This window comes from Cyprinus carpio, chromosome B13 (assembly GCF_018340385.1).
Source record: "Cyprinus carpio isolate SPL01 chromosome B13, ASM1834038v1, whole genome shotgun sequence".
Lineage (NCBI taxonomy): Eukaryota > Metazoa > Chordata > Actinopteri > Cypriniformes > Cyprinidae > Cyprinus > Cyprinus carpio.
The window spans coordinates 20,841,442-20,859,373 of record NC_056609.1 but is presented as its reverse complement, the minus strand read 5'-3'; the positions used below and the strand labels follow the sequence as shown (position 1 = coordinate 20,859,373).

The following is a 17,932-nucleotide window of genomic DNA, read 5'->3' as shown; positions in this document are numbered from 1 at the left end:
AAAAGAAAAATACTATGAAAGTCAGTGGCTACTGTCAGCTGTTACCAAAAAGGTATCTTCTTTTGTGTTCAACAGAAGAAAGAAAGTCATACGGGTTTGGAACAAGTGGAGGGTGAGTAAAAGATGACAGCATTCCCATTTTTGGGTGAACTGTTCCTTTAAAGCAGGGTTTGTAGCCATGTGGGGCTTAATGTTTAATTATGTAAATATGATTTTTAACTCATTATTTATCTCACTTACAGTATCATTATTTAAATGCACTGAAATCCAACCATATCTGAAGAAACTTGCCTAGAATTTTATCATATGTTAAATAAAAAGCATTTATTGTTTCATCATCTTACCTTTTGGATTTTTGTTAACATCTGTAAATGCATCGCTGTGCATTAAATATATTGCTGCCTTTAGATGGCAGTGTACCATCGTTTTACCATTTCACATTCTTTTTCCCCTCCAGGTCAGTGGTGATTAATAACAAATGACTACAGTTTAATTGTTGTAACAGTAACTGGAGCAGCGTTTGGGAAAATATATATGAATATATTTTATTTAATAATATTTTTGTAATATATATTGAAGATTTGTTACCCATGATGTTTTTCTACTGTTTCTCCATTCACGATGACGTGCAAGAGCGCCCTCTAGTCGCAGATTTCACTAGTTCGCCGATTAAGCTCTACATTGATTTATTCTTCTTTAGGGATTTGAGTGTGGAATACGTCGGGAAGTATGTGTGTGTTGAACTCCGAGGATAATTTAATATTAAGTTTAGATCTGTATTAACTGTCTGTAGTCTGCATTGGTGTGATAACGTTGTCTTCCTGGAAGGTTACTGATCAGCTTAAGTCTTAGACAAATGTCGACTAAGCGGAATACAGCCGGCTTGTTTCTGCCCTCGGACAGCAACACATCTGATAACCTAAAATAATATTCAACTAGACAAAATCTTTCTTATGCAAAAAGAAAATATCATTTATTAACGTCATTGACTAGGCATTTTTACGTTGTGGATCCTGTAGAAATGCATTTATTCGGGCATCCAGGCGTCTGAAGCTTGGTCCTGATGTGAGTTTGAGTGATGGGAAGTTGTTTTGGGGTGATACGTCAAAGGTCTCACCTGTCCTCCAGGAATGCATCCAGATACAGCACCAAAGGAGGAGGTAAGGCTTCATCTGTGAGGAATCCTGTTTGCAAATAGTCTGAATGCGTTTTCTTATTCGCCCTACTCTGAATTTTCTTGCTTTTTGATATTTCTGATATTTAGATATATTTTCTGATATTTTAGAGAATGTATCACTGTAAAATGGCAAGATCTGATTAACTTTTCTATTATAATAGGGTTTTTTTTCTTTAAATGCCATGCACTCCTATATATGTCCTTGTGCACGAGACCCTCATACTAAAATTTTAAAGAAATCTATAGAATTTCCTGTACTATAAATTAATATTAATGTTTCTTATTATTTGAAAAATATTTCTATTAAATTATTTTTTTTAGTACTGTACTGTTAGATATTTATTTACTAATTTATTTATTTTAATTAATTTATTTTAAAGTTTTATTTATTTGTTTTAATAATATTTTAATTAATTAATTTTTTTACATTTATCTAAATTTTTCCATGCACTTCCTTGTGGCCCCTTGGGGGTCCCTGGACCCCATTTTGAAAACCTCTGCCTTAGATCACCAAAATCATCTTAAATACCTCTAGGCAGCATTTCTAAATGGGCTTTTAGGGTAAATTTTCTTTGTTGTACAAGGGCAGATCTTACACTATAGAACCCATAAGTCCCTGCAGTAACTCTAAAGAATGTTATTAATTTCTTAAGCAAACCAACATACAAGAAAGTCTCCTTGAATTTTCCTTGTTTCCTTTTGATGGCACAGCGCAAAGAAGATTAACATATTGGATATTATATAAACTTCTTGTCTGCTTAAATGCTAAAATGTTCTTCCTTTACCTAGAAATCCATTAAGATTGGGACATTTTAGATTAGATGTATTTGTGGAATTGCTTGGATTCACCTGCTCTAGACAATCCTGGGATTTACAGTTTATTTTTGACTATCCGTCCTGGTCTAAAATAGCGTTGACTGGATTAGGTTTGTTGTAAAAAGTCACTCATACATCTAAACCCAAGCCAGGGATTGTAAAAGCAAGGTCTATTTCTTGCTGCTAAAAGATATCTTGGTGATCTGCTTTGATTTATATTTGTTCTGTTATTTTTAGATTCAGAAAACAGGTGAGGGGCGTGTACATTTTGCAAGAAACTGAAGCTACTAGTGGAGTGTCATGAGTTTTGCTATGACAGGACTTGTAGTACTGTACATGTGGAGTTGATTGTTTCTCAAACCCCTGAATGAAGTCATAGGAGCGACTGTCCAGTAACTTTTCACTGGTTAGAGGAATAACTGACTGTTCAGACGCGATGGGAGTTGCAAACTCAAGAGACTATCAACCAACGATAACAGTTGTGCTGAAAAGTAAGTATCGAACAGCACACAATTAATAGCAGTGTATGTTTAGAGATACTACAACTGCTGAGGCTGTTGATATACAGTAGCATACTTATTTGTTAGTATAAGACCCTAAATCTAAAGAAAGGTTTGGCAGGTTTTTGGTCATGCTAGCAGAGTTTTGTTCATACCTGTTCTGTCACACCAAAGTTCCCTGCCATTGGAAGCCAAATTAAATTAGCATTTTATTCTCCTGTATTTAGAAATGAAAAAGGAAGTCTGTAACATGTTACTTTAGTTTGATGACTTACAGTATTACTGATTATACAGTATTAAATGCGTGCTAAACATGCTGATTTATTACAGTGCATCATGTACTTGGACTTAATAAGACTTTGTTTATCTGAAGAATGCGTAATAAAAAGGATTAATTTAGTAATTAAGGCTAAATGGTTTGATATTAGTTAATTTTTTCAAATTTATTGAAAGTGCTGAATGATGTAGTGTGTTTTGTGGCGTTCTTCTCTTGTAAACTCTCATCTGACTAGGAATGATGCATGATGGGAAAGAGGCCACTAAATCCTGTTTTGCATCACCCGATTAAGTCTTTAATCTCAGACACTATAAATAATTTGTTTTGCTTTTTCCAGTGCATCGCAGTGACAACTGCTTTGACTCGAAAGCAGGTTTATTACAATTGTGATGAAGATTCTCAAGATCACTTACAGTATGTTTCTTTTAAAATCTGTGCGGTGATTCTGTCACGTTTTGTTTGTATACAAATGATTAAGCCACTTAGGGTCTGAGCCAATAGCCTTCAAAGGGATTTCCCTTTGGCCTACTGTACATGAGCTCTTCGTCTTTTAGTTGACATTGAGCTGTGCTTGCTTGACTGTTGGGATTTAGGTTGTGGATTAGATGCTGATTTTTATTGCATTTTTACATTTGATCTGTATAGCTCCATTCATTTAAAGGAAAAGTAGTTTTAAACCACCATTTATGTGCTTAGAAATCTTTACTACATGTCAAAGAGAAGCTTCTAGCATGGAAAATCTGATTCTTGGAAAGGTCCACTGAATCTCATTTAGGCAAAAGCTGTGATGTCACATGCACTAGACATATTTGCTGTCCTTGTTCTTTAATAAGAAATCAGAACCATTTATGCGAAACACTATTGCCATCTGGATACAGTCTGGCCACTTAATGCATATCTAAATGATCAGGAGATTGTTCGGGTGACATTTCTACATTTATGTCTTTTTCTCCTGTAGGACGCAATGAGCCCCTGAAGAAAGATAAGCCCAAGTGGAAAAGCGAATATCCTATGACAGAGGGCCAGCTGCGCAGTAAAAGAGATGAATTCTGGGACACGGCCCCAGCTTTTGATGGCCGTAAAGAGATCTGGGATGCACTGAAAGCTGCAGCTGTAGCGATTGACTGTAATGACCATGAACTGGCCCAGGCTATTGTAGATGGAGCCAGCATCACACTGCCTCATGGTAAACATTTAAAAAGCATTTTAAACATTGATAATGACATTGTTTCAAACATTGATAATAATAAGAGAAGTTACTTGAGCATCAAATTCAGCTTTGTCGTTACAGGAAAAAAAATACATTTTAAAATATATTAAAATAGAAAAAAGTTCATTTAATTCATAATAATATTTACAATATTACTGTTGTTATGGTATTTATAATTAAAAAAAACAGCCTTTCTTATCCCAAACTTTTAGACAGTAGTATGCATATAAATATACATATACAGTATACACATACTAAATATACACATTTGGTTTAATGACAACAGCATTTGAGCTGAATTGGAGCTTTTGATTTGCTCTTTCAGGGTCCCTTATGGAGTGCTATGATGAACTGGGGAACCGCTATCAGCTCCCTGCATACTGCTTGGCTCCTCCAGTCAACCTGGTGTCTGAGTGCAATGATCATAATTTGTCTGAAAACTCTGAGCTGCAGGAGAAGGAGAAGGAGTTCCAGCTGAAGGTGCGTCTCTCCACTGGAAAAGACCTTCGCCTCAGTGCCACGATGGCCGATTCCATTCGTCAGCTGAAAAAACAGCTTAAAGTTCAGGAAGACATTGATACCGCCCACCAGCGCTGGTTTTTCTCTGGAAAGCTACTCACGGATAAAACACGTTTACAAGACACCAAGATCCAGAAGGACTTTGTAATACAGGTCATTGTTAGTAAGCCCATTGTTCCCAACTAAACACAAAAATCTTTGAACTGGGACTCAATGAACTCAAACCTATGTTTCCATCAAGTCACTGATCAAGTGTGAGTTTCAACTATTGTGCTTTTTTAAAATTACAGAAATGTCTATTTTCTTGAACCTATGAGGAGCTGAAAAGGTCAAATATACATGCATATAAGCATGTGTAAAACAATTATATAGTTCCACAGCAATTGCAGAGTATATTCACAAGATTTAGCAAAATCAGTTCTTAAGTTTCTGTTTACTGTATGCTTAACAATCCATAACTGTAGCACACTATTTTTATAATATTAAATTAGATACCTTGCCTTCTTGGTGTTAATATCCCTACATATGATGTGTGGATATTCATTTCCATATTCTATGTGGTATCATTTGCCTTGATCCTTGATTCAATCTGCTGTCCGTTACTGAGCATAACTTTTTTCAATTTACAGAGCGTATGGATTTTTAAAATCTTATTAGGGCACTAATCATAGACTGTTATGAGACTTTTACGTATTTGTGTTATCTGTAAAAAACAACAACCTGTGCTGAAGTTGTTTGTATACATTTGTTTATAAACATACTTTTATAATTGATTGCAGGACAGACAGGTTAATCATTTCTAATAAAAAATCATTTTAAATGAATAAAGTTTGTAATCAATGTTGAAACAAAGCAAATGGGTCTAAACTGTACAATTACTGCATATTGTAATATTTAACATTTTCTCACTGTCAACATTTCACAAGTTTTTTTTTTAATTTTGACAAATTTTTATACTGTGGCAAAGGTGTTTTTTTAAACTGAATTTTTGATTGAAAGGTTCACCGCTTCAATTATGAATTGGCCTGAAGTGAACACAAGATTTTTTTTTTCTTTTTTAATATGATGTGATGAAATTAAATAGCAAATTTAAAACATGTCAACATGTGTGTCAGTGTAAATACCAGAGAATGGTTTATTTTTCACACCATATTTTAATAAACAACATACAAAGATATATTTCTGACTGACAAACTCTGGTTTATTTTCCTAATATCAGCTTATCATATGTTCTGTCATCTGTGAGCAAGTGGAAACCTTTTTGTTATCCTTTGATATTTTTATATTTTAATAATATACAAGATGAAGCAAATTGAAACTAGCATAGTATATTTTATATGCGTGCCAGCTGTTGGAATTAAGGGAAATGAAAAAGTAGATAAAATGGTCTTTTAATGTATGTGGTGAATTTTTCGAAGTTGAGACAGTAGAACATTTTTAAAAACTCTCTCTTTTTGAAAGAGAACATATTTAAATAATAAAAGAATTAGAAATTTCGGGTTACCGTTAAGTATTAAGTATTAAGTTGATCTCTTACTTAGTGGTCGAGGAGAAGGAATAATAATTAAAACTGTGCAAAATTTAATTAGGAACTGTGACATGGACATAAAATCAACTCGTGAGTTTATTTTTTTAATGCTCAGTAGATGGCGGTATGCGACCCCCACCAAAGAAGACGCCTGCTGATGACGCAAGCCTAAGCGCGACACGCGGAGTCAGACTGGAGAGACAAACGTGACTGCAGCACTGTAAGATTTTCACCTGCTAAAATGGTGAAGTCCGGAAAACTTCGATCCGGAACAGCTCAGAAAATCAGGCGATGGAAGAAAGGTCACAGTAGTGACTCCAATCCGGAGACAAGTCGCTATCGAAAGGCCGCGAGAAGCCGATATTTCAGCCGTCCCTCTGGTAAGACTTTGGCCTTCCTGAAAACACGTGGGTAACGTTAGCTGGTCGAACTTCGTAAACAATCAAAAAAAATCATGCTTGGTTCATTTGGAAGGCGACGACTCATTTAATTTCGGGTTTATTGAAAAGTAGTTTAAATCATAGCGTCTTTTTAATTTCTGACAGTTAGTTGGATAGCCGATGTTTTGACTGTATTCGTGGCTAGTATGTCGTCATAATGTGTTGAGATGGTCTGTTTGATGTGAGCGTCAGATTTATCAGACCTCTGCCTATATTTAAACAGAAAAAAGTGATCTGACAGTAGATGCCTTGAAACTCCACAATGAGCTTCAGTCAGGATCTCTGCAGAGAAGCAGTGATGCCATGGAAGCAGGAGATGCCATGGAGGATCAAGCCCTGACAGAGAAAACCTCTGGGACTTTTCTTAGTGGACTGTCGGACTGCTCCAACCTCACTTTCAGAAAAGTACAGCGCTACTGGGAGTCAAACTCCGCAGCACATAAAGAGGTTTGTAATCAGTTTGATGGCCAGAGAGCTGCACCATAAGCTATTATTTCTAGAATATTGTTAAAGGAAAGTTCACCCAAAAATTAAATTGCTGAATGTGTATAACGAATGTCTTCATTTTCTACAGATCTGTGCTGTATTGGCGGCTGTAACCGAAGTGATTCGGTCTCAGGGAGGAAAGGAGACAGAGACAGAGTACTTTGCAGCCTTGGTAAATAAAAGTCACCAATGAAATCAATTTGTTTCATACCGACTTGGTTGTGTCGAAATGCTTAATAGTGCACTTTCTGTGGATCAATCTATGAATGTCTTTTCATTTTGCATTTTTCAACTGGCAGATGACAACACTCGAAGCTGTAGATAGCAGTGAATCTCTGGCAGCTGTTGCTTACCTCCTAAACCTGGTCATGAAAAGGTAATGGCGTGTCATGAGTCAAATAAACAAAAGCATAGGAAGGAATTTAGATTGGCCTTAGCTGTTGATCTAAATAAGTACATGTTCTTCTCATCTTTTCAAGATGCCTGTGGCAGTGCTTAAGAAGAAGTTCTCAGAAACAGCCAAGGCTTTGATAGATATCATGTCAAACCAAGCCAATTCTGACTCTTTGTCCTCTCTGCGATGGGTTTGTACACTTTTCTAATAAATCTAACACTTTGATTCTTAGCAGAAGCTTGTATTTTTTTTAATTAAATGAATAGGCTGTATTTTGTTTGTCATATTGTTTTAGTATTTTGAGAGGATTTCTAGACAATTTTCACCTCTAAGTTTATTTCTAGATAAGAACACATATTTTAGGAAAGGATTACATTTTCAATTAATACAAGTTAGTGACAGTGACGTGACATTCAGCCAAGTATGGTGACCCATACTCAGAATTAGTGCTCTGCATTTAACCCATCCGAAGTGCACACACACAGAGCAGTGAACACACACACACACTGTGAACACACACCCGGAGCAGTGGGCAGCCATTTTATGCTGCGGCGCCCGGGGAGCAGTTGGGGGTATTCTAGTTAATAATAAATCAAAGGTATTTAAAATCTAATGCATGGAAGGTAGATTAGATATTCAAAGACTGCTTCATGGCTGTTCAATGCTAATCGTAGCCTTGTTCATTTGCAGATCATATCCTGTCTTGCGACTTTGCTGCGTAAACAGGATCTGTCAGTCTGGAGTTACCCTTCAACTTTACAGATGTACCATGGGCTTTTGAGCTTCACAGTGCACTGTAAACCAAAGGTCTGTCTGTTTGATTCCCATTTGCTCAGAGTTGGAATGTTACCGTTGATATTCCTTTAGTGCCATTTAAGTTTTTATTTTAATCATTCTGTTCAGCACTAGTTGTTATAGTAATACACAATGGGAACACTGTTTTTGTACTCAGATTGCAGAGTGACTGATTATGATTATTTGAGATTTCTGAATAATGTTTGTCTGTGAGTTGCAGGTGCGAAAAGCAGCGCAGCAGGGTATTTGCTCAGTCCTTCATTACAGCGACTTCATGTTCTCTGATAATGCCCCGGTCCATCACCCAGCAGCAGCCGCCACAGCCAAATTCTGCTGCAAAGAATTGGAGCAGTCAGGAGGTCAGTGAACTCATGTTCTTACTGTCGGAATGCTCAAAACAAGCAATAACACCTGCTTTTGATAACAGGTGAAATTATCCAGCATCTGAGGCTACCACTAAATAAATTAAAAAGAATAAAAAATTAGGAAAATCAGCAACCGTGCATTTCTGTGAAGAATGCAAGTACGGGACAGATGAGTAGTTCCTTGATCTTTTCACACAGCCATTCTACTCTGATATCTCACTGCTTGTTTATTTTTGGTGGAACTAATCCTCAAAGTGTGTAAATGAAGTTTTATTTTTCAAAAGCATTTTAGATAAAAAATACAAATTAATGTTGAAAATTAAACTGCATTAAGTTATTGTATAGGCAGTTGTGTAGCAAAAATGGTCCTATAGCACCACCTAGTGTCCATTACACTTAGTGGACTCAAATCAGTTTTTTTCTTATATTTTACAGAATGAAATAATTTTCTGCTTACTGATTGAGTGATTATCTTTCTCTCCGTCTCAGGCAGCAAAGAAGACACTACCACTCTGCACGTGCTTGGTCTTCTAAAAGACCTGCTGTCTGCTCTTCCTCTGAGCTCTGTAAAATCTTGCTGTGAGACCCTTCTCCGTGTGATGACCCTGAGCCATGTGGTAAGATAGCAGTTTAAGGGATACATTTTCGTTTTCATTTAAAAATGATCAATCAGTTTTCATTGACTTGTCAATTCTTAACACCCGCCTCTGTTTCTCTGGCTGGTAACAGCAAATGCAATGCAGGCTTTCCACAAGCTCTTCAGCAACAAGCCTAATCCTGCCAGCATGTCTGCAGAACTGAATGCACAGATCATCACAGTGAGTATGATAATCACTAAACACATGTACATGGTCTCTTTAATTTACCACTTTGTAGATTGACATGTCTTTCAACACCTTTCTTCTAGGCTCTATATGACTATGTTCCAAGTGAGAATGATCTGCAGCCTTTACTAGCATGGCTTGCTGTAATGGAAAAAGCCCATGCTCATCTTTCCAGGTAGGTGTTTTTCAGCACTGAGTCTTTTGTTGGGTGCCTTTGTGAGGAATCTTGGTCGTTACATAATATTTGGCCTCTAGTTTACAGAGCTCTCTGAGCATCGGTCATCTTCCTCGCCTCTTCACTGTCACCATGTCGTGTCTTCTGTCTCCACACACACAAGTAGTCTCTGCTGCGACTCAGACTCTGAAGGTATGTCACGACTTGTGTATCAGCAGTGTATTGTATTTCTTATTGTTCTTGTATGTTGAGTTGCTTTCCCCTTCTCCATCCAGACTCTGTTAAATGAGTGTGTGGCTCCGCATATGGCTGAGATCGGATCCGTTTTACCAAACACATCAGTTGGAAATGGGGCTTGCATCCTAAAGATGTTTCGGTGAGCTACCTGTGACTTTCATCTTTCATAATGCTATCCATTCCTAGAGCATGGTCTTGCTAAAGTCTAACTTCTGTCTCTTTCAGTATCGTGGAGGAAGGATTGTCCTATCGTTTTCACGCCTCTTGGCCATTTGTGCTGCAGATCTTGGGCTGTTTCTACCGAGCTGCAGGAAAACATGCTCATCCTATTATGATAAAGGTTGACTGAAATACAGTATATTCTGCAGTTTGTGAGTTTCTAAGTAATTGATTGTTTACTCACAGACGTGTGTGTGATCCTCAGAGTCTGCAGTCTCTCAGTGACCTGCGCGCCACCCCTCAGTTCCCCTTCTCTGGAGAGCTGGATCTGGCTGTGGGCAGTGCGGTGGAGAGCATGGGCCCAGAGGTGGTCCTGAAAGCTGTGCCCCTCCTCATCACTGGAACAGAGTGAGTTACTTTGCTGGTGCATCTCAGTCTTTTGAATTAAAAATTAGTTTATTAATTCTGTGAAATGTTTGATTTTTTTGCAGTGATGACCTGGAGTTCCCGCGTAGCTGGCTGATCCCAGTCATAAGAGATCATGTGAAAAACACTCAGTTGGCTTACTTCACCTCATACTTTTTCCCTCTGGCAAACAAACTTAAACAGACAGGTATGTATCGGTCACACGAGCACACATACTCACATTGGTTTACATGTGGAAATGTTGTGTGGTGTCGGTAATACTGTATTAAATTACATGTTGATATATGTATATGCAAATGTTGATCTCTGATATTGCAGCTGATGAACTGGAGCAGTCAGGACAGAACTTGATTGCTAAAGTGTATCAGACTCTACAGATGCAGGTACGCTAAATATTTTGACAAACAATGGCTGATTATTTTGATTGTTACTATGTATGCAGTGGCTGCGAATGAAAATAATTTACCCAGCATAATGCTGTTCCAAACCTGTGTAATTTTTATTCATGCTCTCTTGAATACTGTATATACTGTTTTCTCCCACTGGTCCTTGTTACATACATAGAAACATTTGGATTTTCAAATTTGATTTGCCTTTTTTCCCCCCAGTGTTTTAAAGGTGTAATTTGTTTTTCCAGATTTGGACCATGTTACCTGGGTTCTGCACTAAACCCACCGATCTGTTGGCATCATTTAAGGGCATTGCTCGGTCTCTGGGTATGGCCCTGAATGATCGTCCTGACCTCCGTCTGTGCATCTGCCAGGCCTTGCGGACTCTTATCAACAAGAGCTGTGAAACAGGTCAGCTGGGTTGTTAAAACCAAACCAACTCAAAATCTGATATTTGAAAAGATGAAATCTGAAATCTATATTTTCTCTGATGACTGCTCATCGAGATTTATGATTGTATTTTAAATGCATTTCTTTTTATTCTGGGTCATCTGCAGAGGAGGAAAAGGCAGAATTGCAACGATTTTCCAAGAACTTCCTTCCCATCCTTTTTAATGTCTACAGTCAGCAGCCGAAACCTGGAGAGACGGCGTCTGCTAGAATGGCTGTCCTGGACACAGTCAGAGTCTACCTAAGCATTACAGAACAGGCGGTAATTAATTTACCATATTAACAAATTAATTACGTCATAGCAAAAATAACTTTATTGCAGTCTCCCCTAGATGTTACAAATGAGCTGCGAATATCTTGCAGTCTGCATATATTTATTGAGCCATTGCCCTTGTTGCCGGTTCTGAATATTTGTTCCATTGGTTCAGATGGTGTGCACATTTCTGCAGAAAGCATCAGAGAGACTCAGCGGTGCAGACAACTCTGAATTCACACGGTAATACAGCACCACACGTTTATTGTCTCAGCAGATCTTTGAGACGCTTAGAAAAGGGTAGAGACCTAGATGAAAACCTTAAAAATGCATAATTTGAAACCGTATTTTTGTGGCTGGACTGTCAGCCTAAAAAGTGCTTTGTTTCAGTGGAATTGCACCTTCACTTATATCATGCTTTGGAAAATAAGTGGCTCTTATTTTGTAGGCTTGCAGTTATCGACTTGATTGTGGCAATGGCTCCGTTTGTAGATGAAGCATCCATGACCCAGACATTCAGTTTGATTAAACCTTTTGTGGAGGTTAGAATCTTCCTGTTACTAATTTAAAACATATTTTCACTCTCGTGTTATGAGTGCACCAGGTAATATTTGTCTGTTTATGTATATAGAGCAAGGATTCTAGCATCCAGAAGAAAGCCTACCGTGTGCTGGAGGAAATTTGTGGAGGAGAGAGTGCGTCTTGTAAGGCTTTTGTTCTGCAGAATCTTGAGAAGCTGAAAACAATGCTGATGGATAGCCTGACGACAGCGGCCTCATCTTCCAAACGGGTGAGAGTTGTGTAAAACACCATCATATTTACACACAGAATGTGTAATGGATTAATATGTGGTGCTTTTTTGACATTTTTCAGCCTAGACTCAAGTGTCTGATTCACATAGTAAAGCAGCTGAATGAAGAACACCGTGATTTTATTACAGCTCTGCTTCCTGAGGTATGTCTTGTATAGAGCACAGTCTTAAATTAGAGAGTTATCTTTATAAAAAGTTATAATATTGGGGCTTTTAATGTGTTTAGGTGATTCTTTGCACTAAGGAAATGTCAATTGGTGCCCGCAAAAATGCCTACTCTCTTCTAGTTGAGATCGGAAATGCATTTGTAAGGTTTTGTGGGAACACAAAAGGTAAGAATAAAACCCTTTTAATAAATGAATTTGCATTATTAAGATGTATCTTGCTAAGCAATGAGCTCAAATAATTTTTTTTATAATCATGTGTTTTCAGATGCCATAAATGAGTATTTAAGCCATGTCTTTATTGGACTAACTGGCTCTGTAACGATGATCACCTGTACAGTTCTGGCTTTAACAAGACTAGTGTTCCATTACAAAGGTAAGAGTGACTTCTGCTGTCCACCTTAATTTGCGAGAAGGAAGTAAGCTATTTTCTTTGAATGTGCAATACTTCCAGTTAATTTGCTGTTATTTGTAAATAACTAGATGAATGACTATTTGCACTACAAACCAGAGTGTTTGATTAATTAATTAAAATATGATGACAAATTGTCAGTTTATAATACAAAGCAGCGTAATGGGCACGTGACCGGAAGCATTGCATGTTAAAGTTACAAATAGCTGCAGACATGTCCATTCTTACTTTAAAAATAAGGTGGAAACACTACTTTTGAGCTATTTTTGCTGGTTTGTTCCCCTGGTGAACAATCAAACAACTAGCCTTTAATTTTATGAGGAAGCACAACTCCTTTTCTGCAGAAAATGTAATGATACATAGATTGTAAAGAATCAGTAAATGTTTATAATCTTTGACTGTAAAGCAAAAATGTTGTTTGGTCTGGTCTTTATGTGCAGATACCATTGACGTGTCCTCACTGGAGCTGCTGCTGCAAAATGTGTGTCTGCTGCTTTCGAGCAGGACACGAGACGTCGTCAAAGCCTCTCTGGGTTTCCTAAAAGTCTTGCTCTTTTCTATGGATGTCAAGGTTTTAGCCAGCCATATTGCTGTTATTGTAAGTGAAGAAGAGAGAGACTGTTTTCGAGTTCATATTTCAACATTTAAAAATTGTGTGAGAGGTGTCTGTTATTAAAGTGACCGTGTAACATTTTTTTTCCCCCTATCATTTTGCAGATGGAAGGCATCAGCAATATGAATGATATGCGGAGACATTTTAGGGTGAAACTTAAGAACATTTACACCAAGTTGATTAGGAAATTTGGGTAAGTTTAGCAGCTAATCAAACCTGACAACTTGGTCCTTTTATTTTTTTTATGCATTTTTTCCTTTTTGTGTCTTTGTATAATTGTAAATTAAAATGTGTTCAGATTTGAGCTGGTCAAAAGCATGTTGCCGGCTGATCAACACAAGATTCTAGTGAACATCCGTAAAACGGAGGCCAGGAATAAGAGACGCAAACTCGTGAACAAGACGGAAGAGGATGGATCAGACACTGAGGATGAGAAGCCTAAAGTGAAAGCAGAGAGGTACAATGTTTCCAGAATAATTTTTATTTTAAAGCTTAGTTGACGGTGCAGAGTAGGATGTACTTCAGAGAGTAGATGTTTTGCTTTTATTTGTCTCTCTGCAGTATTGAGGACATTCTGGCCGAGACAGACTCTGACTCAGATGACGATGAGAAGCCTAAAAAGGGTCAGAAGAAGCCAATGAAAAAGGGCCAGGCCTGGTTAAAGGAAGGTGTATCTGACGAACCACTCAACTTCCTTGATCCAAAAGCAGCGCAGAGAGTTTTGGGTAAGAGCTCTTTAGATATGTCCAGTTAGATTCAATCATCTCAAATTGATAAAGTACATTCATATATCTGTGTATTATATTGCTTTTTTTTTTTCACAATATATCTAGCCACCAACCCTAATCTTAAAAAGGCCTGCAAAACAGAGCATGGATTCAAGATGACATCCGATGGAAGGCTGATCATCAAAGAGGAGAAAGATGACGATGATTGTAAAACAAAAGGTGGGACATAATCATCTTTGTTTAAATGAATTGCTCACATTTTTAATTGTAATAAACCACAGTGCAATCATATCCATATCTTTCTTCAGATGCTGAAATGGATGATGTACTTGAAGAGGCTGGAGTCAAAACTGTAGGTGTTTGTATTCCACTTCCTTCGACAGAATTGGGAAGTATACAGAAAGGTTTTGCGGTGTGTGATGTTAGTTTCTCTCTGTCCCTGTTGAACAGAAGAAGAATCCAAAGAGGAAAATGCATGAAGATCTAGATGATGATGATATGGATGTCAACCCTGCAATGAAATACAAAGGTAGGACAACAACATTTAAGTTCAATTCCATCTTGTGCATGTTAACTTTCCTTTACAAATAATATAGTATGGATGTATACAGTATAGTGTACAGAAGTGCAAAAATAACACACACACACTTTCAGATTCACTGAATCTCTAATTAGACAGTTTCTTAGACTTGATTGCATCACTCAACTCGATGTCAACTATATTAATATCATTGCATCCTTACATACTTCAAAGGATATAGTGGTACTTGTATTAAAATAAAGCTTTTACCATGGTACTATGCCCAAGAAATGATTGTAATATCATGGTACATTGTGATTCTTTGAACTCCTCAGCTGGTGGCATTGGAATCCACAGGCCTCTGGATAGAAGACCAGAGTTTGGGACGGAGTATAAATCTAAGGTTAGAAGTGAAGAGCCATTTTCATCAGAATATTTTTAGTAACTAACATAAAATGAATGGCTGCTAAACATCTCTGTTGCAGAAGGGAAAAGGTGATGTTAAGAAGTCTGGCAAGTGTGACCCATATGCGTATGTACCATTGAAGAAAGCCCAGCTCAACCGCAGGTAGGGATCAAAGCCTGTATTCACACGTGTTCTCTTTAAATGAGTGATGCAGCTGATTAAACATTACTTTTACCTTTAACAGGAAAAAGGCCAAACTCCAAGGCCAGTTCAAAGGCATGGTCAGAGGGGCCAAAAAAGGAGCACGCTCTGGATCGAAAATACTGAAGAAGAGGAATGCCTGAAGTGTGTTATTGTTATGGTCTGCCTATATCTGCCCTCATTTCCCGTGGTGTGCTAAGATTAAAGCTAGAGAGGAATTGTTTTCCTGTGCAAATGCTTTGAGAACTTCCTGTGGAAGCCTCTCTTCTAAAGATGATTTCAAGAGGTCCTAGTAAATGTGTGCTGTGGTTGGATTTAAGAACATAGCAGTATGACAGTAGCTTTGTGCCAAATGTATTTATGGACTTGCTGTGTTGGACAGAAAATAAACTCTTCAGAAAACCCCATAAAAACTACAAATCCCATATTGCTTTTCACTTTGTCCTTCCAGTATTTATGTATTGAACCACCCAAAATATTAAGACTAATATCATGTTTCTACAGTTAAACGGTAGTGCTTTGTTAAAGCATACCTAGAATGATTTCTAAATTACTTTATTAAAGTTATAAAAACACTTCCCATGTAGTCATTTAAATCTCATGAATGGTACAGAGTGGTGGATATTCTGTGCTACAGTTTTTCAGCAGAGGATATTGGTGTGTGTGTGTGTGAGTGAACGAGGAGGTCTGCTGGAGGTCAGACGTGTCCTCTTACTCAAGCTCGAATGGATTCTCCCTGATGGACCTGTGAGAATCGAGTGATACAGACTCAGTTTATGTATGGTGGTGTCTGTTGGCTTTAGCTGATTTTGAGAGGTATCTTTCATTAACAATGCATGACAAAGGCCTATTATTAAAGGGATAGCTCACTCAAAAATGATTCTGTCATTTACTTTCAAGTTTTCTGTGTGAGTTTCTTTGTTCTGTTTTCATTTTGAAGGGCTTTTGCAAATAAAGAAAATTCTTGACTGACAGGTCATACATTTTAACCTCAACTTTTAAGTCACGAAATTACATCAGTCTGCTGTTTATATAGATTATTTGAACTTAAATCGAACACTGGATCCGGTCTGATGTACTGCAGGGATTTTGGCCAATAGAGGGCACTGTTTCACTTCACAACACAGACGTCAACGCTGTGGTAGCTGAGTACGTTATTGCAACAGCATTCAGATACATACTAAAATAATTTCCATTCTTACGTTCTAAGTTTGAATCTGATATCGGAAATATAGACTGTATTTTACAGATAGAGTCACTGAAAGACTCTCCTTTGGTACAAGAGCAGGCAGACGAATAATGTGTAGCTGTCAAGAACTGTAATGGGAACATCCCCAGTGCTGCCACAGGGCTCCAGGTTTTCTAGCCAGTAAACACACTGATGTTTCTCATGAGTGTTCGGTGCACCCAGCCAAAGGAGCTGCAGTCATCAGACCATATGAATCATGTCATGTTACATGATGTGAATCAAGGTCCTGCTATTAAATGCTTACAGAGAGAAATGAGGTTAACTGTGAGGCATGAGTGGAAATAAAGCTAAAACATGCAGCTCCCAGATTAGTTATTCTTTCTATGGAATTTGTCTAAGCATCAGTAGGGATATTACTTTTCGTGTAGATTCATATCATATCATATTCATTCATATCAAGCGTTTTTGTTACTTTTACACTAGGGCAGTAAAATGTGTCTGATAACAAAAGACACACAACAAAGACAGTCCACAATCATGCAGAAGGTTCAGAAGAAAATGATGCAATCTTAAGAAATTTGACCAATTCTTGGAGAATGGCTTCATCAAAGAAAAATATTCTGTGTTTATACATGAGCATCCATTTTGCTTTCTTAGCGGCATTCATAAGATTTACAAAAGTTGAAATTTTTTATGTTTTTTACAGGACTTTCTTATGCTCATCAAGGCTGCACTTATTTGATTAAAAATACAGGAAAAAATGTAATATTGTGAAATATTATTATGATGTAAAACAAAGTTTTTCTTATTTAATATACATTAAAATCTAATTTATTTCTGTGATGCAAAGCTGAATTTTCAGCATACTCCGGTCTTCAGTGTCACATGATACTTCAGAAATCATTCTAATATGCTGATTATTTATTATCAGTGCTGGAAACAGTTGTGCTGCTTAATATTTTTTGGAACCTGTGATACTTTTTTCAGGATTCTTTGATGAATAAAAAATTAAAAAGAAGAACATTTATTTAAAATAGAAATCCTTTCTAACAATATACACTACAGTTCAAAAGTTTGGGGTCAGTACATTTTTATTCTTTCTTTTTTTAAAGAAATTATAACTTTCAGCAAGGATGTGTTAAATTGTTAAGAAGTGATAGCAAAAATTTATATTGTTAGAAAAGATTTATATTTTAAATAAATGCTGTTCTTTTTAACTTTTTATTCATCAAAGTATTGCAGTTTCCCAAAAAATATTTGGCAGCACAACTGTTGCCAACATTGATAATTCTAATAATAAATCAGCATATTAGAATGATTTCCTAAGTATCATGTGACACTTTATACTGGAATAATGGCTGATGGAAATTCAGCTTTGCATCACAGAAATAAATTATATTTTAAAGGATATTAAAATAGACCATACATTTTGTATTGCAAGATTACTGTTTTTTTTTTCTGTATTTTT

General features: G+C 37.0%; 2 protein-coding genes across 5 annotated transcripts; both read left to right on the top strand.

Moving 5' to 3' along the window:
* Positions 1 to 38: 38 nt before the first annotated feature.
* ubtd1a (ubiquitin domain containing 1a) lies at positions 39 to 5,680 on the top strand. 4 transcript variants are annotated; one of them, XM_042737233.1, is made up of 4 exons: positions 39 to 727; positions 1,020 to 1,160; positions 3,729 to 3,956; positions 4,306 to 5,680. In XM_042737233.1, exons 2-4 carry the CDS (start codon positions 1,079 to 1,081, stop codon positions 4,683 to 4,685), a joined length of 690 nt encoding a protein of 229 aa, XP_042593167.1. In that variant the 5' UTR covers positions 39 to 727; positions 1,020 to 1,078; the 3' UTR covers positions 4,686 to 5,680. The 4 variants fall into 4 exon arrangements, with proteins under 4 accessions (XP_042593167.1, XP_042593171.1, XP_042593170.1 ...); XM_042737237.1 differs by lacking the exons at positions 39 to 727; positions 1,020 to 1,160 and adding exons at positions 1,507 to 2,484; positions 3,108 to 3,184; XM_042737236.1 differs by lacking the exons at positions 39 to 727; positions 1,020 to 1,160 and adding an exon at positions 1,507 to 3,184.
* Positions 5,681 to 6,172: 492 nt separating this feature from the next.
* On the top strand, positions 6,173 to 15,700 carry rrp12 (ribosomal RNA processing 12 homolog). Its single transcript, XM_042737216.1, has 34 exons — positions 6,173 to 6,407; positions 6,691 to 6,914; positions 7,042 to 7,125; positions 7,253 to 7,329; positions 7,432 to 7,537; positions 8,038 to 8,154; positions 8,363 to 8,501; positions 8,997 to 9,124; positions 9,227 to 9,325; positions 9,415 to 9,506; positions 9,587 to 9,698; positions 9,782 to 9,882; positions 9,969 to 10,083; positions 10,168 to 10,310; positions 10,394 to 10,515; positions 10,647 to 10,711; positions 10,966 to 11,128; positions 11,275 to 11,429; positions 11,596 to 11,663; positions 11,869 to 11,962; positions 12,052 to 12,210; positions 12,294 to 12,374; positions 12,458 to 12,563; positions 12,664 to 12,771; positions 13,248 to 13,405; positions 13,525 to 13,613; positions 13,719 to 13,877; positions 13,982 to 14,145; positions 14,254 to 14,367; positions 14,457 to 14,500; positions 14,599 to 14,677; positions 15,004 to 15,071; positions 15,154 to 15,236; positions 15,319 to 15,700. Exons 1-34 carry the CDS (start codon positions 6,269 to 6,271, stop codon positions 15,416 to 15,418), a joined length of 3,855 nt encoding a protein of 1,284 aa, XP_042593150.1. The 5' UTR covers positions 6,173 to 6,268; the 3' UTR covers positions 15,419 to 15,700.
* Positions 15,701 to 17,932: the final 2,232 nt, after the last annotated feature.

What these genes read in the sequence shown, in the direction of transcription:
- ubtd1a (XM_042737233.1), top strand. Translation starts at nt 1,079, where the DNA reads ATGGGAAGTTGTTTTGGGGTGATACGTCAAAGGTCTCACCTGTCCTCC. An exon ending in ATACAGCACCAAAGGAGGAG is followed by an intron (nt 1,161 to 3,728) that starts GTAAGGCTTCAT and finishes TTTCTCCTGTAG; the next exon opens with GACGCAATGAGCCCCTGAAG. An exon ending in CAGCATCACACTGCCTCATG is followed by an intron (nt 3,957 to 4,305) that starts GTAAACATTTAA and finishes TTGCTCTTTCAG; the next exon opens with GGTCCCTTATGGAGTGCTAT.
- rrp12 (XM_042737216.1), top strand. Translation starts at nt 6,269, where the DNA reads ATGGTGAAGTCCGGAAAACTTCGATCCGGAACAGCTCAGAAAATCAGG. An exon ending in ACTAGTGTTCCATTACAAAG is followed by an intron (nt 12,772 to 13,247) that starts GTAAGAGTGACT and finishes CTTTATGTGCAG; the next exon opens with ATACCATTGACGTGTCCTCA. An exon ending in CGATGATTGTAAAACAAAAG is followed by an intron (nt 14,368 to 14,456) that starts GTGGGACATAAT and finishes ATCTTTCTTCAG; the next exon opens with ATGCTGAAATGGATGATGTA.